Source organism: Scyliorhinus canicula, chromosome 16 (genome assembly GCF_902713615.1).
Source record: "Scyliorhinus canicula chromosome 16, sScyCan1.1, whole genome shotgun sequence".
Classification (NCBI taxonomy): Eukaryota; Metazoa; Chordata; class Chondrichthyes; order Carcharhiniformes; family Scyliorhinidae; genus Scyliorhinus; species Scyliorhinus canicula.
The window spans coordinates 38839409-38863141 of NC_052161.1; the positions used below are offsets into that span (position 1 = coordinate 38839409).

Sequence of the window (23733 nt, forward strand, 5' to 3'; positions counted from 1 at the left end):
CTGCCTCTCCCCGAGTAGATCCTCCCCCGGGGACTCCGCGTGTTCCTCGTCTATCCGACACATTTTCCTAACCAATCTGTCCGCCGTGGCCCTGTGGGCCCCAATTGAGATCAACTCTCTCCGCACTACTGCCGTCAGCGCCTCCCACAGGGTCGCCGCTGAGACCCCCCCCGTGTCGTTCACCTGCAAGTAGTTTTGCATACACCTCCGAAGCCTCTTACAAATCCCCTCCTCCGACAACAGTCCCAAGTCTAGCCTCCATTGTGGGCGTTGGTGATTCGCCCCTCCGACCTGCAGGTCTACCCAGTGCGGGGCATGGTCCGAGATAGTGATTGCCGAATATTCCGTGTTCTTTACCTTCCCTATACAGTCTTTGCTTAGGACAAAGAAGTCTATCCTAGAATATACTTTATGGACGTGTGAGTAAAACGAGTAGCCCCTTCCCGTCGGCTGTCTGGCTCTCCAGGGGTCCACTGCCCCCATTTGCTCCATAAACCCTTTCAGCTCCCTTGCCATTGCTGGGAGTCTACCCATTCTGGGACATGACCTTTCCAGCCCCGGGTCAAGGACCATGTTAAAGCCCCCCCCCCCCCCATTATTAGCCTACGAGAGTCCAGGTCTGGGATCTTCTCCAGCACTCTTTTAATAAAGTCCACGTCGTCCCAGTTCGGGGCATATATATTCACCAGCACCACTCTTCTCCTCTCCAGTCTGCCCCTTACCATCAGGTATCTGCCCTCCCTGTCTGCGTCTATGCCCTCCGCCTCAAATTGCACCCGCTTGTTGATCATGATTGCCGCCCCCCTGGACTTCGAGTCCAAGTCTGAGTGGAAGACCTGGCTAATCCAGCCCTTCTTTAGCCTAGTCTGGTCAGACACTTAATAATCTTTATTATTGTCACAAGTAAGCTAACATTAACACTGCAATGAAGTACTGTGAAAATCCCCTAGTCGCCACACTCCGGCGCCTGTTTGGGTACACTGAGGGAGAATTCAGAATGTCTAATTCACCTAACAGCTCATCTTTCGGGACTTGTGGGAGGAAACCCATGCAGACACGGGGAGAACGTGCATGTTCTGCACAGACAGTGACCCAACCCGGAATCGAACCGGGGACGCTGGCACTGTGAATCAATAGTGCTAACCACTGTGCTACTGTGCCGCCATTATTCTTGGGTTGCTGATATTTCAATGCAAAACAACTTCAAGTAAAGTTTTCTGCAGGTAACCTCTATGCATAATCACAACTTCTATTTATATAGAGCAAGGACATATTGGAAGGCGCTTCACAGGCGCATTCTAAAAGAAAGTATGACAGAGTTAAAAAGGAGCCATTAGGTCAGATATATAAACTTGGGTCAAGGAAGGTTTTAAGAATTGTCTTAAAGAGGAAAGTGAGCTAAAGAGTGGAGAATTGTAGGCAAGGTATTCCAGAGGTGAAAGGCCAAGGCAACTGGAGGCACAGCCGCCAATGGTGGATTGATTCAAGAGATCACATTTAGAGGAACTCCGATATCTCAGTGGTTGTGGGGCTGGAATAGATTAGAAATGGGTCATGGAGGGATTTGAAAGCAAGGATGAGAATTTTAATATCCAGGCATTGCTTGACAGGGAGTCAGTTTAGGGATGGTGAGCATATGGGTAATAAGTGAATGAGATTTGTACGAGCTAAGCCATGGTTAGAGTGTTAATATTATTTTCAATCAATCAATCTTATTCTTTCAACATTAAAATATTCTGTTTCTCTGCAGTGATATGTGCAGTCACTATCAATTGACATTCACAACTGAGCCTAATTTTGTTATTTTCCAATGAATAGATGTGATTTTGCTAGGATCCGGGTTTTTGGGGGAGCAGTGAATGGCAGTCAGATGGGGGAAATCATGGTTTATTTACCCACATCACTCTTTGAAAAAAACATTACTTGGTGTACCATTTGGAAGTGTTACAAATAAGTAACATCTTTGCTCAGAAATATACAGTATTTATTTGACGATTTCCAGAATTCAAAACTTGCATGTATATTTACTTGAAGGCGTTCACTATCTATTAAGTTTTCTCAACCATTGGTAATCCATCACATTTGAAAAAGTTCCCTCCTTACCGCACTGCACACATGCTACTTTTGAGATGCAAATTGTTGAATGATTTATGATCAGTATCTGCACGTATGGCTGTTTCTATCATTTGTTTTCATTACTGCTAAAAAAAAAAGGTGTTCTTGCTAGTAAAATGTTAGGAATGCATTTTCTGGAAAGAGAAAAGAGCTATGTATATCACTTCAGAATTATTCCTGTTTGATATAATCAGTTTGAGGATTTAACAAGTTTTGAATTAAGAATATTAAACTGAATTTATTTTTCCTTAAGCTTTGGAATGGCATATGACTTCATTGACTGCATTGGAGATGATGTTGATGTTGTTTCTGATTCGGAGGTACTGTATTCATATTGATACACATTTAATTACTTATTTGTGTAAAGCCACAGCTTGTCTAATCAGTATATCAATTTTGAAAGTTTTTTAAAAATTGTGAATCTCTCCATCAGTACTCTATTTAAATATAGTTTAAAGCAATTCTGACTTAATTAAACAGAAATTAATTATCTCATTCTGTGATGTGCGGAGGCCCACACTGCCTGACTCTGTCTGTGCGGCGTCTGCACGTTCTAACCGTGTCTGCGTGGGTTTCTTCGGGTGCTCCGGTTCATTAAAATTTAATAAGTATTTAGATGTGCATTAGTGATGCCAAGGAATGCAAGGCCAAGTGCTGGAAAGTGGGATTAGAATAGTTGGGTGGTTGGTTTGACTGGCGCAGGCGCGATGGGCCAAAGAGCCTGTTCTGTGCTGTAGACCTCTTATTACTCTTTGTAACGACAGCAAAAATATTAAATTATGTTCTTTCAGCATTTATCAGGGCGATAGAACAGGTAGATGTTAAATAATGAGTTAGTAATGAGGTAAGTACATTTAAAATTTGAAAAGGATGTATTGAATAAACTGAGGATTTAAAAACCTGGTTGTGATGGATTGTGTCCACATATTTAAAAATAATTACTACTCATTGAGTTATTAGAAAAAGGTGTAGTGCCACCGGATGGCTGGTCTAATTGTGTTTAAGAAGAGGGATAGAATGTATCTATGCAATCATAGACCAGTCAGCCTAAGTCAGTGGCAGGAAAATTAAAGGAAGCCTTCCTAAAGGAGAAAATAGAAGACAGTGACTGCTGAGAACTGACAAGGCATCTGTAACACTTGGATAGGAAGTAGACAATTTAGATGAAATTATGATAAATCTGTATTGAACCCTGGTTAGACCACAATTGGGGTACAGTGTGCAGTTCTGATTGTCATATTATAAAAGTGTTATAGAGGCACTTGAAGAGACTGCAGATGATACCAGGAACACATGGATATACATATTTTGGAGCATTGACATGCAGAGGGATCTGGGCGTTCAGGCCCATAGTTCCATGAAGTGGCAATGCAGATGGATAAGGTGGTCAAGAAGGCATATGGCATGCTTGCCTTCATCGGCCAGGGCATTGAGCATAAGAGTTGGCAGGTCATGTTATAGTTGTATGAATCTTTAGTTAGGCCACATTTGGACAATTTTGTGCAGTTCGGGTCACCATACTACCAGAACGACGTGGGTGCTTTAGGGAGAGTGCAAAGGAGGTTTACCAGGATGTTGCCTGGTCTCGATTGTGTTGGCTATGAGGAGAGGCTGAATAAACTTGGGATTGTTTTCGTTGGAAAGACGAGGCTGAGGGGAGACCTGAATGAGGTCTACAAAATTACGAGAGGCATAGACAGGGTGAATAGTCAGAAGCTTTTTCCCCAGAGTGGAAGACTCAATTACAAGGGGCACAGGTTCAAGGTAAGAGGGGGGAAAGTTTAGGAGAGATGTAAGGGGAAAGCTTTTCACACAAAGGATGGTGGGTGCCTGGAGCATGTTGCCAGTGGAGGTGATAGAGGTAGTCACGATAGCAACGTTTAAGATTTATCTTGATAGACATGTGACTGGGTAGGGAATGGAGGGATACAGATCATTTGGGCAAGAGTAGTAGGTCTAAATAAGGAACCTGGATCAGTGCGGGCTTGGTGGGCCGAAGGACCTGTTCTTGTGCTGTAATGTTCTTTGTTCTACACATCGGGATAAGATTGGCAGGCTAGGTTTCTTTTGAAAAACACAGCTGAGTGATCTAATTGCGATCTTTGAAAGAATGGATACAGAGAATATTTCCTGTTGTGGAGAAGAGCATAACGAAAGGTCAATAATATAAGATATTGTCCAAGAAATCCAATTGGGAATACAGAAGAAATGTCATATTTAGATCGGTAAAAAAGTGAAACTCACTGCCACAGGTAGTGGCTAGAGCAGGGGTGGGCAAACTACGGCCCGCGGGCCGCATGCGGCCCGCCAAAGGTATTTCTGCGGCCGACCAAGTCATTAAAAAAAAAAATTAAAAAAATTTTTTTTTTTTTTTAAATTAAAAAATTTTTTTTTTTTAAGGTTAATTGGGGGGGGGGGGGCTGTTGGGTTACTTACTGGTATAGGGTGGATACGTTGACTTGAGTAGGGTGATCATTGCTCGGCACAACGTCGAGGGCCGAAGGGCCTGTTGTGTGCTGTACTGTTCTATGTTCTATATGAGGCGCCCAGAATCATAACCGGGTGAAGTAATTATTTTACTTAATATACTATGCGGCCCTTTGTGAATTGTGAATTTCTGAATGTGGCCCTTGCACGGAAAAGTTTGCCCACCCCTGGGCTAGAGCAAATAGTATATATGCATTTAAAGGGAAATTATACAAGCATATGAGGGAAAAGGGAATAGATGGTAGATTTAGATGAGGAAAGATGAGAGGAGGCTCAATGGAGTATAAAACACCAGAATGACTCTTTAGGCCAAAATGGCCTGTTTCTCTATCATGCATCCTGTGTAACTATAACTTATAATTTAATTTTTGCTGCTGAGATTTGCAATATAGTGGGAATACACTTTAAGGGGTCTCATTAAGGATTATAGAACATCATTATTTAGTAACGTATAATGTTTAAAAATTCTAGTCGCAGTCAGATAAATCTAATACCAGTTTCAATTTAGAGTCGATGCCTGTCGTTTACGACCACCTCTATCATAAATTTGTTTACCTGGGTGAATGTAGTTTAATAATAATAATTTATTGTCACAAGTAGGCTTACATTAACACTGTAATGAAGTTACTGTGAAAAGCCCCTAGTCGCCACATTCCGGCATCTGTTCGGGTGCACAGAGGGAGAATTCAGAATGTCCAATTTACCTAATAGCACGTCTTTTGGGACTTGTGGGAGGAAACCGGTGCACCCGGAGGAAACCCACGCAGACACGTGGAGAACGTGTAGACTCTGCATAGACAGTGACCCAAGCCGGGAATTGAACCTGGGACCCTGGCGCTGTGAAGCCATAGTGGTAACCACTATGCTACCATGCACTTATTCGTGGCTCAAGGCCTCAAAACTTCATTCATCCGCAATTTATATTGTTAAACTATCACCTTTCCCACATCATTCGCATGTGCCGACACTGCAAATTCATTGTTTGCGATTTCACACTTTGTGAGAATTTGTGGGAACCGAATCCCTGCGAATGTATAAATGGAATGCTTTGTGACAAAACATTCTGAAATTCAATAGATTCATAAGCACCTTTGCTTGTAGGACAAAGTCTCTCTTTTGTGATGTTTACTTGATTGTTCTTTATTTTGCTAATTAGTTGTGTACTTAACATGAAATATTCATTCAGCATTTATTTAACTTTGATTCTTGTTTTGCCCATGGAACTAAAAATTGTTAAGTCCCTAAAAAATTTATAAAACCTTTGATTCCATTTTGGTGACATTTTGCTAATGTGAAATGTTTAGTACTTTTAAATTAGTAGCTGGCACAATCTACCCAGGGCCTAAAATAAAACGTATCAAGATGTGAAATACGTATAAATGTTTTGGAGAACAAAAAGCAGATATTCAAATGTGGTTTATTCAAGCCTGAAGTTCTTAATTTTAATTGTATTTACATCAAATATATTTAACCCTGTACAGTATAAAAAGGATAATGTTTTTAAATATTAAGTTTAGAAGAACTATATTATATTTTTGAATATTGTGATTCGCAGCATGATAAAACATTTCTCAAGCCACTCTGTTCAATTTATTTTGTGTGATGTTTAAAGTTGGCAAATTATTTCATGAATTAGATCAGTGATGTGTCAACAGCTTCACCTTTTGGAACAATTAGTTAAATGTACCCATTATTTCATTTTATGGTGACAATGAATTGTAATTATCGGCATTTTGTTAAAATTAGAACATAAAGAAGTTGCTGAAGATACCATATAGCAAATCACATGTCAGCATGGGTGTTCATCGTGTTGGAAGGACTCTTCTACTTGATGAATTAGACATTCAGGAACTCTTTATGACCTCGTCCCAAGTAAGTGAAAGCTAACATTGTTCTCACTATGAATTTGCTTTCCTATTAAACCATGTATTGGTGCCATATTGAGATAGTTCTTAATTTAATGGGTGTGCAAAAGGGAAAAGCTAATTGCTTGCTATGGCTTACCTGCTGCATTTGGCAGGAATTGGACATATTTACTTGCATTTTCAATTAAGTACAAAATAATTTGCAAGTGAAACGCTGCTTAACCTGGAATGAGTGTTTTGGGCCTGAGATGTTAAGCATGGAAGAGGTAACGGGGCAGGTATTACACCTTCTGCGATTGCATGGGGAGGTGCCATGGGTGATGGGAGAGGTACTGAGTATGGTGGAGGAGTGGACTAGATTATCTCGAAGGGAACAGTCTCTGCGGAATGCTGACAGAGGGAGTGAAGGGAAGATGTGTTTGGTGGTGGCATCACACTAGAGTTGACGAAAATGGCAGAGGATTATGCTTTGCATAGGGAGGCTGGTGGGATGAAATGTGAGAAGGAGAGGGACTCTATCCTTCTTCTGGGAGGGAGGGAGGGGAGGGGGCGAGGGTAGTGGCGCGGGAGATGGACCGCACACTGTTGAGGGTCCTGTCAACAACTGTGTAGTTGGGAAATCACGGTTGCGGAAGAAGGAACACATTTTCGAAGCACCATTTTGGAAACCACAGTCTGGATTCCTTTGCACTCCCTCCTCCATTTCCATCTTTGCGAAAGTACTCTGATTTTAACCAACGATTTTCTAGCGATTCACCTAAGCAGTTAAATGTCCTTAACTTACTGATTTAAAACTTGTTCAGTATGGATATTCCAAGTTAACACCAAGAAAAAAACATTTATTTTATTATTGACTACTTTAATTATTTGTCACTTGGATTCAAAACTAGCTTTATTTATGCCTATCTAATGTTTATTGCATTGCCTCATTGAATTATTAAATTGGGCTGTCGTAGTGCACTTGGAAGCTCAATTTAAATGTTATATTTGCTATGATGTGGAGATGCCGGCTTTGGACTGGGGTGAGCACAGTAAGAAGTCTTACACACCAGGTTAAAGTCCAACAGGTTTGTTTCGAATCACTGGCTTTCGGAGCATTGCTCCTTCCTCAGGTGAATGAACAGGTAGGTTCCAGAAACATATACACAGACAAAGTCAAAGATGCAAGACGCTACTTTGAATGCGAGTCTTTGCAGGTAATTAAGTTTTACAAGTCCAAACGGAGCAACTGGAGAGAGGGATAATCACAGGTTAAAGAGGTGTGAATTGTCTCAAGCCTGGACCGTTGGTAGGATTTTGCAAACCTAGGCCAGATGGTGGGGGGGTGAATGTAATGCGACATGAATCCAAGGTCCCGGTTGAGGCAGTACTCGTGTGCGGAACTTGGGCTATGCGTTTCTGCTCGTCGATTCTGAGTTGTCGCGCATCCTGAAGTGCGCCTTGGAGAACGCTTACCTGGAGATCAGAGGCTGAATGCCCTTGACTGCTGAACAGTTCCCTGACTGGAAGGGATCATCCCTGCCTGGCGATTATCGCGCAATGTCCGTTCATCCGTTGTTGCAGCGTCTGCATGGTCTTGCCAATGTACCACGCTTCAGGATATCCTTTCCTGCAGCGTATAAGGTAGATCGAGTCACATGCGTATGTACCACGTACCTGGTGAGTTATGTTCTCGCGTGTAATGGTAGTACCCATGTCGATGATCTGGCACGTCTTGCAGAGATTGCCATGGCAGGGTTGTGTGGTGTCGTGGTCGCTGTTCTGAAGGCTGGGTAGTTTGCTGCAAACAATGGTTTGTTTGAGGCTGCATGGTTGTTTGAAGGCAAGTGGTAGGGGTGTGGGAATGACTTTGGCAAGATGTTTGTCTTCATCGATGTGTTGAAGGCTGCGAAGAAGATTCTTCGCTCCGGGGAAGTACTGGACGACGAAGGGTACTCTGTCGGTTGTGTCCTGTGTTTGTCTTTTGAGGAGGTCGGTGCGGTTTTTTGCTGTGACGCGTTGGAACTGCCGATCAATGAGTTGAGTGCCATATCCCGTTCGTACGAGAGCATCTTTCAGCGTCTGTAGATGTCTGTTACGCTCCCCCTCGTCTGAGCAGGTCCTGAGTATACGGGGGGCTTGTCCGTAGGGGATGGCTTCTTTAATGTGTTTAGGGTGGAAGCTAGAGAAGTGGAGCATCGTGAGGGTATCCGTGGGCTTGCGGTAAAGCTAAGTACTGAGGTGACCGTCCTATACAGAGATGAGTGTATCCAAGAATGCAACCAGTTCTGGAGAGTAGTCCATGGTGAGTCTGATGGTGGGATAGAACTTATTGATGTTATCGTGTAGTCATTTCAGTGATACTTCGCTGTGGGTCCAAAGGAAAAAAATGTCATCGATGTATCTGGTGTATAACGTCGGTTGAAGATCCTGTGCAGTGAGGAGGTCTTGTTCAAACTTGTGCATGAAGATGTTGGCATATTGATGCGGATTTGGTCCCCATGGCTGTTCCATATTTCTGGATGAAGAATTTGTTGTTGAAGGTGAAGACGTTGTGATCCAGAATGAAGCGGATGAGTTGCAGAATTGCGTCTGGAGATTGGCAGTTGTCGGTGTTGAGTACTGAGGCTGTTGCAGCAATGCAGCCGTCATGGCGGATGCTGGTGTAGAGTGCCGAGACGTCCATTGTGACGAGGAATGTTACTGGTTCAACTGGTGCACGGGTGCTGAGTTTCTGTAAGATGCCCGTCATATTGCAACAGAAGCTGGGCGTTCCTTGTACGATGGGTTTCAAGATGCCCTCGATGTAGCCAGAGACATTCTCACACAGGGTCCCATTGCCTGATGTGTTGGCCTTGTGTATTTTCAGGAGGCAGTGGAGATCTCCACTGCGGGGAGTACATGCGATGAGAGGGCGTACGGTGGCCTGAAGGTCTGGATCCAAGGTCTTAATCAGTCTCTTGATTTGGTCGGATCTGCGGGTAACTGGCGTAGTGTTCCTGGTTGTTGTGTTGTCGGTACACTTATTTGCAGTAGTCCGTTCTGTTCAGAATGACTCTGGCCTCTCCTTTGTCTGCTGGTTTGATGATGATGTTGCTGTTGGTTTTGAGAGCACGGATGCCGTTGCGTTCTGCTTGAGTGATGTTCAGGGCTGTCTTGTGAATGCGACTGATTAATCTGGCATAGACGCGACTCCTGACAGCTTGAGCATATATGTCAAGTCTCGGGCAGCAGCCTTCCGGAGAAGTCCAATTCGACTCTTTCCTCTTCAGTTGCCGGACAGCAGATCTCTCTGTCTGCTGTTCCGGTTCATTGGGTTCGCTGTCGGCCTCTTGGGGTCTGTGGAGGAACTCCCGGAGCCTCATTTGCCTGATAAATTCCTCCGTGTCTGCCGCGAGACTGATGGGGTCCATTTTGGTGGGGGTGCAGAAATTGAGCCCTCTGCTGAGGACTTCAATTTTGTCTGGTTTTGTCCGACAAGTTGACAATAGATTTCCCTGTATTGTTTTCTACTGTGGTACCGGTGGAGGCTTGGTTGCTGCTGGTGGTGATGCCAAACTTCTCGAGCTTCCTGTTCTTGGTGTGCATCTAGGTGGCATGTTTTATTTGCTGCACAGCTTCATAGGGGTCAGGAAACCTGGTGGTTAAAAAGAGGCAGGAACCACAGTCACTTCAAGGTGAATGCATTTTACAAGTTTCCTTGTGAGCCAGAATGTTAAGGAATGTTTTCCCTGGCCTCTGATGTTTTTGTCCTTCCTCTTCTGATCTCTTTATATTCCCACATGCCATGATTTTGGCCTTGCTCTTCCTTACTGCATCCCCAGACTCAATTAGCTCCCTATCCAAGCTCTGACTCTACCTGTGGCCTTCTGTCATCAGTCTTCCTGACTGGCAACTAGCTAGGCTGGTGGTTCAGAGGAATTGCAATATTTAGAGCTTTGCTGCAGCAATTGAAGTTACAGCAAATAATATTGCAGAAAAGCTTTTGCTTTTTACAACTTAATTCTGGGAGAGAAAGTGCCACCAAAGGGTTTTTTTTTTTTGGTGTGAGGGAGGGTGGTTTCTGAATCTGAGATTTATACAATTATTGTAGTTTGGGACTGTATCTTTAAATTTAGATAAACTGAAAGAGTTATGTGACCTGTTATGGAGTCTGCTTGGAAGAGTCATCCAGACTAAATGTTAGCTCTGTTCTCTCTTCACATTCTGTCAGACCTGCTGAGAGTTTCCAGCATATTCTGTTTTTGTTTCGGATTCCAACATCCACAGTAATTTACTTTTTAAATTATGGCTATAAGTCTGGATGGTTTAATTGTTAGGGATCAAAGGAAGATCTGGATTGTTTTGGAGAAGAAGGTACGCAATATTTACGGTTAGCGACGATGGCAGCTTCTGAGCACAGGTTACAGGGCCCCTTATCCGGTTTCTGAAAATCCGTAAGAAACCAAAAACCAGCTACATTCGAAGCTGGTGCCCTGGGTAGCAATTTGAATAAAACCCCTTTCTTCTTTATTTTTCATACTTTATCTAAAATAAGTACATATTAGGCCTAGGATCCAAAATCCGTAAAATCTCCAGATCTGTCACAGGTCCCAAAACACTATTATAGACATTGGATTTAAACAGTAATTTTGGATACTGATCATTTATTGCTAAAATGAAGGAAGCTGGGATCAAAGATAGCTAATTATCAATTCTACCTAATGTGTATTACGTCATAGAGAAAACGGCAGAGGAAGCCATTTAAAAAAAAATTGATTTAAGAGTACCCAATTATTTTTTCCCAATTAAGGGACAATTTAGAGTGGCCAATCCACCTAACCTGCACATCTTTGGGTTGTGGGGGTGAAACCCACACAGGCATGGGGAGAATGTGCAAACTCCACACAGTAAGAAGTCTGACAACACGAGGTTAAAGTCCAGCAGGTTTGTTTCAAACACTAGCTTTTGGAGTACTGCTCCTTCCTCTGAGGAAGGAGCAGTGCTCCGAAAGCTAGTGTTTGAAACAAACCTGTTGGACTTTAACCTCGTGTTGTAAGACGTCTTGCTGTGCTCGCCCCAGTCCAACGCCGGCATCTCCACATCATAACTCCACACAGACAGTGACACAGGGCCGGGATTCGAACACGGGTCCTCAGTGCCGCAGTCCCAGTGCTAACCACTGTGCCACATGCCGCCCAGAGGAAGGCAGTTTTGAGATCAGGCTACTGCTTCCCTGAAAATCTATGAACTTGACAGACAGCAGTTGGCTTTGTATGGTCGGTGGTCATCTGAGAGAAAGTGAGCAGGAGAAAAAGGCACCAGTCCTGCACCTGGAACACAAAATACTAATTCCGTTGTTCATCAATCTGAATGCAAATGAGTGATTGTGTTCAGATTGAAAACTGGGTTTGTGAACATTTAAAGGAGGATGGAAGATTTGCCTAGCTAGGGACTAGAGAGAAGGCGTCGGCAATGTAACTCTCACATTGAAAGTCAGTTCTGGGATCAAAGGTTACCAGGTAGGAAAGTAAAAGGAAACTTGTCATCAGGAACTGAGAATTGAAGACTCGCTCCTGGAGGATGAAGTGTCGACTTCAGGTACAGTGTAACATGTAACTTAGTGGTAGATTTTCGGTCGTGCTAAAAGTTAAATGGGGAATTTATTTCTGTAGTTAAAAGTACAAGTTGCCTGCATAGAGTAGTGTTTAGTCAAGAGCGATTTTATTTTTAGTGATTCGTCATTCGGTTCAGTAAAAGTTTAAAATGTGAAATCTTCGTGTTATTTTCAGATATAAATTGAAAATTCAAATTTTAAAAAAAGTTATCAAGCTCTCCAGTGAAAATTATTTGCATAGCTAAAGTTTCAACAAATTTTATGTTATTTCTTAAAATATCTAATAATTTAAACTTTTCACTATTTTGAAAACCAAAATGTTAAATTTAAATGTTGATAGCATTTTCTCCCCAGTCAAACACCATCTTGTTTGGGTAGGGTATTCTGCACCTAGGCATAATAACAGTACTTATGATGTGGCAGAGAACTGTCTTTGGGTGTTTGAACTCTAGATAGTTGATGGCAACATCCTTTCATCTGCATAAGATGATTGATTTGTAGCAAATCTCGATACTGTTAAAGCAATGCTACAGTTCACCTCGATGCCATCCAACAATATTGCGAGAACAACCAGTTGTTTTTTTGTGTATGAAACTGCATTGTATTTTTCTGTGATGCAAACCTAATGGGAGAGGGACTGCAAAGAATAGATTACCTGCAATACTGCATGCTGTTTTGGTATCCTTATTTACGGAGGAATATACTTACAGAGCAGGTTCACTGCATTGATTCCTGGAATTAAGGGAATGGCTGAGCAAATTAGGCCGATACGCAATGGAATTTAGATGAAAGGTGCTCTGATTAAAACTGGGCTTGACAAGGTAGATCCTGAGAGGATGTTTGCCCTCCTAGGGGCACCTAGAACTAGGGGCATATATTTTAGGAACAAGTTTCTTCTCTGAGGGTAGTTAGTTTTTTGTTGTCATCCCCATAGAGACCAGTAGCCATTTTAAATAGAAATTTGAATTTCCAGTTATTAACCAAAAGGATGTGTTAACTGGGACTCTCGCTCCAGTTGAGAAATAGATACAACACCTTTAATTTTGATTCACATTTTGGGACGGCATTGTAACACAGTGGCTAGCACAGTTGTTTCACAGCTCCAGGGTCCCAGGTTCGATTCCTGGCTTGGGCCACTGTCTGCATGGGTTTCCTCCGGGTGCTCCCACCGTCCAAAGATGTACAGGTTAGGTGGATTGGCCATGCTAAATTTCCCTTAGTGTCCAAAAAGGTGAGGTGGGGTTACTGGGTTACGGAGAAAGGGTGGAGGTGTGGGCTTAAGTAGGGTACTCTTTCCAAGGGCTGGTGCAGCCTCGATGGGCCAAATGGCCTCCTGCACTTTGATTCTATGAAATCACTTCTTTCTAAAAATCCCAATGCTTATCACTCCTACAAGAGAAGTTCTATCATGCACTATCAAAGGCACTAGCACTGTAGGTTCTTAAGCATAGGTTCAACTGTTAATACTTATCTAATAACGTTTAGTGGACCTGTGGAGCCTTCACCATCCAATCGCATTGCTAAGCCACAAAAGGGATCGGACTCTGTGTTCAAGGTGGAGGCTTGAGGTGGTCTTCTGTGATTGTTCTTCCTCGAAATTTTGTATACCATGGTCACCCCTGTGTTGATATTTATATCTTTCCTGGAGGTGTGTGTCCATCACATACATAGATTCCTACACTTAAATGATGACCACCACCGCTTTCATTGGACAGACCACAACAAATGATAATGTTTATGGCCTGCTATATTTCATGTCCACTTATCTCTCATCATTCCACTTCCTGGGTGATCGTTCTCATACCTTGTATCTATCTCTCACCTCCGGCATCTTTTCTTGACAATGATCAGTCTTGCAGTCGGGGGCCACCATCTGTTGTCCTGTTTCCAAACTGTACACTCTGCTCTTAATGTCTCTTTCGTTTCTTCAGTGTCTCTCTTACTTGCCCACATTTCCCAGCAGGCTTCGTGTCCCTTTTACTTGGCCATTTTCCCAGCAGGCTTTGGGTCAGGGCCACGGATGACACAACAAAATCTGACATTTTAAAATAACTTTAATGTATCAGTGATTAAAGACAAAGCACTATTAATGAAACATTTTTCCCGTAAGCAATTTATACTTTAAACAACCGAACAAAGTTTGCCCTTTTCTGTTTTTGCTGACAGCCCAATTTTTTTTTGTATTACTCGGTCTCTGATGTAGACGTCCAATATTCTGGAAACAATCAAAATGTTTCACAGCTGCCAAGGATTTGTTTCTTTCCCTTTTACAATGTCAACTTCCACCGTTAGTTTTCCCTGGGGATTCTCCCACTAGCTTAAGCTAGGCAAATCCAGCAGCAGTGTTTCAATTCTTTACTAAGAAGATTTTTAAATGGGACACAAGCTCCTACCCACATTTTGCGTGGTGACCGACAGAGTCAGCATCTTTTCCTCTTCCGCTCCCAGGTGGCTGAATATCACGTGACCAAAAAACTACAACTGAGCATTTATCTCAGTCTGGGAAAGTCTGATTTCAAAATGGCTTTGTCTACCTTCATCTTCATAGCAATGGGAAACACACTTGCCCTGTATCGGAGTAGAAATGGTAATCGGCTATTTCATCTAAGAATCAAAGAAAGCTATTCCAGCAGAATTATTTGCGACTTGATACCAATAACACCTTTCTGGGTTTTTGGAAACTTAGGGCCTTCTCATTGTGGACTTTGAAACAGCTGTCTGTGAACAGATGTTAACTTTTGGCACCTCAATAATGGAAGTGAGACTCCTTTTGATCTTACAACTAAGTAATCTAGGTTTACTGTCAGACAGAATTCAGCATAGATCACATGACTCCTTCCATTTGACCTATATTTAGCGATACAGTTTTAAAACTATTATCTTCTCAACCAAAAGATATCCTAAAACATAATTATATAAATCTCACACTTGGAACCCTTTGGAATTCTCTACCCCAGAGAACTGTGGTGAAAAGTAGTGCATTTAACTGAAATATATTTTTACCATGATCTACCGAGCAGGGACAATGATAGTCGTCGGGTTGCAGCTTTACTCCAATTTCCCCAACTCAAAGCTGCTGTGCGTTTTTCTGTGAACTTCTGATATCGGCTGTCACAGAAATCCTAGTATATTACATATACTGCTTCCCCTTTATCTATCCTGCTCATTACCACCTCAAAAGAATTTAAGAAATTGGCCAGGCATGATTTCCCCTTCATGAAGCAATGCCGACTCTGCTTGATTATATTATGTATTTCCAAATACTCTGCTGTTACGTCCTTTTATAATGAATTCTTAACATTTTCCCATGATAGTATTAAGCCTATAGTTAACTGTTTTTTGTCTGTCTCACTTTTTAAATGAGTGCTATATTCAGATTTCCAATCCTTGGTCTTTTCCAGAATTTTTAAGGCTCTTTAGAAGATTACTACCAGTGCATCCACTATCTTTGTTATCCTAGCAGATGATTGAGGTGGGAGAAGTGGGTAGTCTGGTTGCGTCAGGGAGTTATTCGGATGGTCAGAAGGAGATTGTCCATGGTTCAGAGGATAGTTGGGTTGGATACGGGAATACGTCGGCTATTTGGGGTTGTATGGCGAAGTAATTGGCAGGGATGGTCGGGTTGAGGCGTGGTCAAGAAGGATAATTAGGTCAGGGATGGCCTGGCCAATTTGGGGATGATGGCGGTGGGGTGGGGCAAGTGACGTGGTTAGTTAAGTCGGGGTGGTTGGTGATGGTAATAATTTTTAAAATTATTATCACAAGTAGGCTTACATTAACACAGCAATGAAGTTACTATGAAAAGCCCCAAGTCGCCACATTCCAGCGCCTGTTCAGGTACACGGAGGGAGAATTCAGAATTCTCAGCTGGGATGGGAATTGAACCCGTGCTACTGGCTTTGATCTGCATCACAAACCAGCTGTCTAGCCCACTTAGCTAAACCAGATAGTTGTGTGATTGGGGGCATGGTTGTATCATTTTATCCAGGTGTTATGCTTGGCTTTAATCAGTCTAACATTCCCTTGTTAACCATTCAAATGAGTGTCATCGCACTTTCCTATGTCTCCAGGTTGGAGACATTTACAGAGGGTGCTGAGAAGCATGGGGAATTGTCCATTGGAAGTTGAAACGTCCTGGACAATTCCCACTTAGTTCCAAGTGATAGGGCTTCCACAGGTTCCAAATGCACACTTTCAGTCACATGTCTGGTTTCTGATTACCCAGAGAAAACATGGCCTCTTATGTTAGTTTGTTAATAAATATTGGTCAAAATTTGTTTGTACAGTTAATTGCTCGAAATACAATAGAACATAGAACAGTACAGCACAGAACAGGCCCTTCGGCCCTCGATGTTGTGCCGAGCAATGATCACCCTACTCAAACCCACGTATCCACCCTATACCCGTAACCCAACAACCGCCCCCTTAACCTTACTTTTTAGGACACTGCGGGCAATTTAGCATGGCCAATCCACCTAACCCGCACATCTTTGGACTGTGGGAGGAAACCGGAGCACCCGGAGGAAACCCACGCACACACGGGGAGGATAAACAATGTTTTGTTTATTAATAAACCTGCTTCCTTTTAGACAGGAGACTGGAATTGGTTAAAGGAATTATACCAAAGACTTGTGGATCCAAAATGGCAAAGAAAAAAGAAGAGTAGAGAACAGTTTTATCAGAAAGCAATTCTTTCCAAATTTCTATACTATAGGTGAGTGCACGTTTCTAACTTGTGATCCATCAGTAAATAAATTGACAACTTGGGACACTATTAATCCTGTTGTCTGACATAAAACAAGTTAATATATCTGTTTAGATGTGATCAATTTTCACAAACTATTGTATTACAATCCTGGGCTAGTCTCCCAACAGTGGTTAGGATACTGGACAGAAAAAACCCCAATATATTATTTAAATTTTTTAAGACTGTGAGGAAGGGATATCTCGCTCCAGGAGTGATTCCCTGCAAAGTAGGGATATGATGTATTAAAACAATCTTTATTATTAACAGTATTAAAATATATTTAACATCACACAAGAAAATACCTTACAACACCTTACAATTACCTCTTAATCAATGCTAATCAGTACAGTGACACAATAACCCTTAACTGCTATTTTTTTCCACTCAAACAACAAAGCCATCCTATATCCCAATCCACTTTTAAAAACAGTTAGCACTCCGGTTCACTTGCTGCACAGAGATGTATTTTGAGCCTGTTTGAAAAGACAGACCTGAACCCTGTCAGAGCAATGCAGAATCTCTGGCTGTGTTTCTTCAGAAACTGCTCCGCTTGCTTTCCAGCCACAAAGTACAACTGAATGTCAACACCTGGCTGCTTCAACCCCTGGCTCCTCCCACTAACTGCATCATCTTATTGAACTGAACACAATGCCTCCAATTAAATACCCTGCAGGGAACCCTCTTAATATAAATAAAATATCAATTAGCCCAAACTTTTTAACAATGCTTTAATTGTACCTCTGGGTCCAAGAAGCCTCGCTGATTTCCAAACCAGGATTTTTAAAAAGACACTACTGCAGCAGTCATACACACACTAACTCAGGCCTTTAACCCTTACTGCACCAATTACATTCAATACAACATATCTGAAATTCCTACATTCATCGCACTTGTACAGAAACTGGAGTTGTGCGACTGATTAAATCCAATTGTATGTAATACAAAATATTTAATTTGTTCTGAGAATTCAATTCTTTTCAGGTTGAAAATGCTTATTGCTACATCTCGGACCCACAAAGCAGCATCAAAGGAATTATCACGCTCCTGAAAGAATTTGGTGCCTTCTCGGGCTACAAACTCAACATGAGCAAAAGTGAGATCTTCCCGGTGAACCCGCAAAGGGGAGGGGTAGCACTGGTGGGACTGCAGTTTAAACAAGCCCAACACAAATTCCACTACCTGGGGATCCAAGTCACTCGTGACTGGATGGGATTCCACAAATGGAACCCGACCAGTCTGACAGAGAAAGTCAAAAAGGACCTGCAGAGGTGGAACTCCCACTTTCCCTGGCAAGGAGAGTACAGACGATCAAAATGAATGTACTGCCCAGATACCTCTTCCCACTAAGATACATCCCAATCTATAATCCCCAAGGCCTTTTTCAATGCACTGGACAAATTAATCATGGTGTTTGTATGGGGTGAAAGAATGATAGGATCACAAAGAAGTTTCTACAGAAAACAAAATCCAGGGGAGGGCTAGCCCTCCCAAACCTACAATTCTACCACTGGACAGCGATGGTGGAAAGAGTGATGGGATGGATAAAGGAGTCAGGCTGAGTGGGAGCATGCGGAGAGCCCTCATGCAAGGTGACCTCCCAACGGGCCCTCGCCACGGCAGCACTCCCGTCTCCACCCAAGAAATATTCCAACAGTCCAGTGGTGATAGCCACCCTCCAGACGGGGAACCAACTAGGGCAGCAATTCGGACTGACCGAAATGTCTGACAAAGCCCCCATCTGCAATAACCACAGATTCACACCAGCACTCACCGACGCAACCTTCAAAAGGTGGAAACAGGACAGGGGGACATTGACAGTCAGGGACCTATACACTGACGGTAGGATCACAACACTGGAACAACTGATGCAGAGATTCCAACTAGCTAAAGGCAACAAACTCCGATACCTGCAGCTTAAAAACTTCCTACGGAAGGAGAAAAGGACATGCCCGCGATCACCACGGCAGACACTATTGGAAGAGCTACTGGAAGCAGACATCCCAGGCAGAGGGAACTGTAGTGACATGTACAAACGACTGCTAAAGAGGGCCAACACCGAACTGGACACGACAAGGAGGAAATGGGAGGAAGACTTGGCGTTCGGAATAGGGTGGGGACTCTGGAGCGAAGCACTGCACAGGGTCAGCTCTACCACATTCGCGAGGCTCAACCTAACGCAGCTAAAAGTGATACATAGAGCCCACTTGACCAGAACCTGAACGAATAGGTTCTTCCCGAGGTGGAGGATAGATGCGAATGGTGCCAAGGAGGCCCGGCCAACCACATCCAAATGTTCTGGTCTTGCCCCAGACTTTGAGTACAGGACAGCCTTCTTCGAGGCAATGTCCAAAGTGGTGGGGATGAGGGTAGAGCCTTGCCCGAAAGTGGCGGCGTTCAGGGTATCAGACCAGCCAGATCTCTTCATGGGTAGGAGGGCGGATGCCCTTGTCTTTGCCTCCCTGATTGCCTGCTTTAGAATCCTGCTTGGTTGGCGATCAGCCGCACCACCTAAAGCTGCAGACTGGCTGTCCGACATATTTCTCCAAATGGAGGAAATCAAATTCACCTTCCGTGGGTCGGAGGATGGCTTCCACAAAACATGGGAGCCATTCACCCGACTGTTCCGAGACCTGTTTGTGGCCAACACATAAATAAATAAATAGCCAGTAGCTGGGGGGAAATAGCCATGACGAGATAGAAAGAGGAAAGCAAGGGAGTGGTGGGGGGAGCAAGGCGAGGTAGCAAAACCCAATAAGAAAAAATGGGGAACAGCAGTGAAAAAAGGGGGGGGCGTCAGGGAGAGGGGAGGATGGGGCGGAATAGAAAGGATTGTAGGCTGAGGCCAGCCGGACCGCAACAGACAGTAAATAGAGAAACCTAAGAAGTAACCTTTGTGGCTGTACAATAAATGAAAACGAACAGCAACGTATATAATTTTGAAAATGCCAATAAAAGATTTTTAAAAAAAAGGAAAATGCTTATTGCAGGAAAAGGTTGATTATGCTGTCCCTTTTAAGGCTAATGATTAGTTGATTGGACAAGTCAACTTTACTTCTGCCACTTTTGTAGATTCTGCTTTGAAATCAATGAATCAGCACTCTTTGACTGCCAAAAGCATTTTAGCAGGTGAATTGTGAAACCACCTCCAGTAGGCCATTTCACTTCTCCGTTGTTTGTGCAGACTGTAAGGTAACTCCAGCTTGACTGAGTTTAGGTTCAAATCAATTGTCTCTAAAACTGTGTACCACATGATGATGCTCGGAACAGAGTTCATCACGATAAAGGCTTTTATCCCCAAAAGGTACTGTTTACACTGTGAACTTGTTCGCTGCCCTTTTGGATCATGCTTTGGAACATTTGCCATGTGAATGGGGAATGATGCTTATTTGTGTGACATCATATTAGCATCAATGATATGCTCATGTCCACAAAACAGAAAATGCTACAGAGCATTACAAATTTTCCATAGAGCTCTGAATGCTGGTTTGGAAGGGCCACCGTAAAACAAGTATCAGTTTAGTAAACCTACCTTACACTCCCTCCAAGTCCAAAATATCTTTCCTAAGGTGTGGTGCCCAGAACTGCTCACAGTCATGCAGGTGGTGTCTAACCAGGGTTTTATATTGCTGAAGCATAACTCCTGTGTCTTTATATTCCAATCCTCTAGATATAAAGGCTATCATTACATTATCCTTTTTGATTTTTCTCTGGACTTGTTCCTGACATTTTAATGACTTATGCACCCGAACACCCAAGTCTCTTTGGATATACACTGTACCTGACCTCTTTCCACTTAGACAGTACGCTGCTCTACCCTTTTTTGGTCCAAAATGGATAACCTCACACTTGCTTATATTAAATTCTATCTGCCACAATTTTGACCATTCACCAAGTCTGTCAATATCTCCTTACAATTTTATGCTATCATCTGGGGGGCAGCACGGTAGCATGGTGGTTAGCATCAATGCTTCACAGCTCCAGGGTCCCAGGTTCGATTCCCGGCTGGGTCACTGTCTGTGCGGAGTCTGCACGTCCTCCCCATGTGTGCGTGGGTTTCCTCCGGGTGCTCCGGTTTCCTCCCACAGTCCAAAGATGTGAGGGTTAGGTGGATTGGCCAGGCTAAATTGCCCTTAGTGTCCTTAAAAAAAAAAAAATAATAATTTTCATGGGAGTTGTTGGGTTACTGGTATAGGGTGGATACGTGGGCTTGAGTAGGGTGATCATTGCTCGGCACAACATTGAGGGCCGAAGGGCCTGTTCTGTGCTGTACTGTTCTAATTATAATTCTAAATCTAGGCTGCCTACATATTGCCTGACTTTGAATCATCCGCAAATTTGGACATATGACTTTCTATGTCATCGTCCAAGTCATTAATGAATAGTGTGAATAATTGAGGCCCAACACAGATTCCTGCGGTGGACCACTTAGCCAATTCGACTAATTGTTCATTATCCCCACTCGTAGCCTGCCACTCAATCAATTTCCTAACCATGTCAATAATTTGCCCTCCACTCCATGGGCTTCCACCTTAGTTAACAGTCTGTTGTGTGGGACATTATCAAATGCCTTCTGGAATTCCATATGAATGACTTCCATAGACATTCCCCTGTCCACTACGTAGTCACCTCTTCTTCATAAAATTCAATAAGCTAGTCAGGCATGACCTTCCATTCATGAATCCATGCTGGCTCTTCCTGATTGACCAAAACTTTTCAAGGTGTTCAGTTTCATGGCTTTCCTAATTATATAGTATTAATTTTGTTTTATAGTTGCTGATTGATTTCATGAAGAGGTAGTCTATGTACACTGCACTCTTAAATAAATATCTTAACTGATTTAGTTAAAAGTTTGAAACCAAACTTAGATTTATTATTTTAATTGCATTCCTAACTGTGCTCCGATACTTAAGATACTGGGGATAATTTCACATGCACCGTTTGTAGCACCGTTTGTAGCAAAACTGCAATTGTTTATATTCGCCACTGAAGTTTGCCATATAGTTATATTAAAATGTTCCATTCCATTGTATGGACATTCTTCCCTTTTTCTTTTCAATAAAAATTGCGCTTTTGACCTTCAAATGGCAGTAATATTTTGCTATTTGTTACAATATTTATTCTTCAGTTTTCCTTGAAATTCCATCAGGTGTTTTTTTTTCCTAAACGTTGACCTTTTTCTTCTGAATACTTTTAGCATCAATGGGGATTGTGGAGCAGAACCAGTTCCAACTCCTATAGCACAACCTACTGACACACAATCCGAGGAAAACCCGATAGCAGTAGAAGAATCCTCCTGGCCTGCACCTCTGAGAACTCCTGCTTTTGTCTCTGAAGATGGAAATCCTCAGGAACAGGTAAAACTTTGACATGTGAGGAATTTACATATCTCACGGATTCTAAAAATGAAGTTAAATTTAAAAACTGTTCAGTTTGTTTTGCATGTTAATTAGATATTTGCTCATGTCCAATGAAAACTGTTCAGTATCTGATTATGTTTAGTCTCCTGGTTTAGAATGACACTTAGTGCTTTCTATAGCTTTTGGTTTGGAAATATAGTCAACGGCAAGCAAATACGTGGAACGTACGGTGCAGAAGGAGGCCATTCGGCCCATCGAATCTGCACCAACTCACTTAAGCCCTCACTTCCACCCTATCCCCGTAACCCAATAACTCCTCCTAACCTTGTTAGTCACTAATTTATCCACCTAACCTGCACGTCTTTGGACTGTGGGAGGAAACCGGAGCACCCGGAGGAAATTATTAAATATTTAATATACACCTAAATATTTAATATACACCTATCATTTCTCGTACCACACTGTTCCCAATGTAAAATTATTGAATCAAGTATAAATTTCCTTCCAGTTTTCATCTTGTTACAGTTTTTTTGATATTTAAATATAAGTTCAAGCCAACTTTTATATCCAACTAACGTATTTTGGAAATCTGATCACTTTGTGCAAAATAAATGCATTTCTTTAGATGGAACTGAAAGTTGTATATTTGAAATGCTAAGAAAATGGCGCCCGGCTTGTTATAAAGAGAAGTTTATTTTTACAAATTATGATCCAAGCATAATGTCTTGGGAAATTAGTACATTTGTTGGGATTCAACTCCAACCACATTTTAAGAGTTCAGATTTTGTAGTGATTATTTTTTCTGAATGGCTTCTAAATTTTTTTACGTTAAAAGACCTCCCATCTCATAATATACAAACAAAGGAGGTTTAAGAAGCTCAATGCTCTGATATCTGCTATATTCTGAGAAAAGTATATCATTGCATTGGGTTAAGTCTATTTGAATCCATTACAGTGGAGTCTTCAAGATCAGTTTCAATGATTTTAAATGGAATTTTAGGTAGTTTCTGCAAATGTTAATGCACTACTTTTTAGCCTCTAGATACATTTAATTTCTATAATGCAGACTGCTGTATTGGTCAAACAGCTGGTGATAAGAGCTTGATGAATTTTATTTCTCAAGTTAAACTCTCGAAGGTAATCACATTATCAAGCCATTGCCGAACAAGAAGGCAGAACAATTAACCTAAGCATGAAATTACTGTCTCAATTTTAATCAGAAGCAGGGCTTGATGAGCCAGGAATTATATTTTAATATAATTGCATTGATTTTGTACATGAGCGAGAGTTAATCAGTGGGACCCGATCTTAAGTAGGCTCTGCTGTATTAATGTTTTAACACTTTTCAAATGATAAAATAGTGTGTATTGGGTAAAAATATACATGCTTGAACCTTTTGCAGGGGAATGTTCCTCTGGAAGCCACATATGTATTAGAGCAGGTGGCCTCTACCCCGAAAGAACAAAACCTGACTACTTTTTTGAATGAAGGGGAAAACAGTCAGGTATGGTGAAGATGACCATTTCCAAGTAATTCCCTAATGAAGGAAACTTTTCTAATAGGCCCCAATTGGCTTTTTAATAAATC

General features: G+C 42.2%; 1 protein-coding gene across 3 annotated transcripts in view; it reads left to right on the forward strand.

The window, feature by feature from the left end:
* edrf1 (erythroid differentiation regulatory factor 1) overlaps positions 1–23733 on the forward strand; it is a 92672-nt gene that overhangs the window by 11797 nt on the left and 57142 nt on the right. The window contains exons 3-7 of one of the 3 annotated variants that reach the window (XM_038773739.1): positions 2369–2435; positions 6349–6474; positions 16632–16756; positions 21984–22143; positions 23549–23650. In XM_038773739.1, the coding sequence (XP_038629667.1) occupies positions 2369–2435; positions 6349–6474; positions 16632–16756; positions 21984–22143; positions 23549–23650 (580 nt within the window). The remainder of the gene's footprint in view (positions 1–2368; positions 2436–6348; positions 6475–16631; positions 16757–21983; positions 22144–23548; positions 23651–23733) is intronic. The other 2 variants (XM_038773741.1, XM_038773740.1) reach the window with 2 other exon arrangements.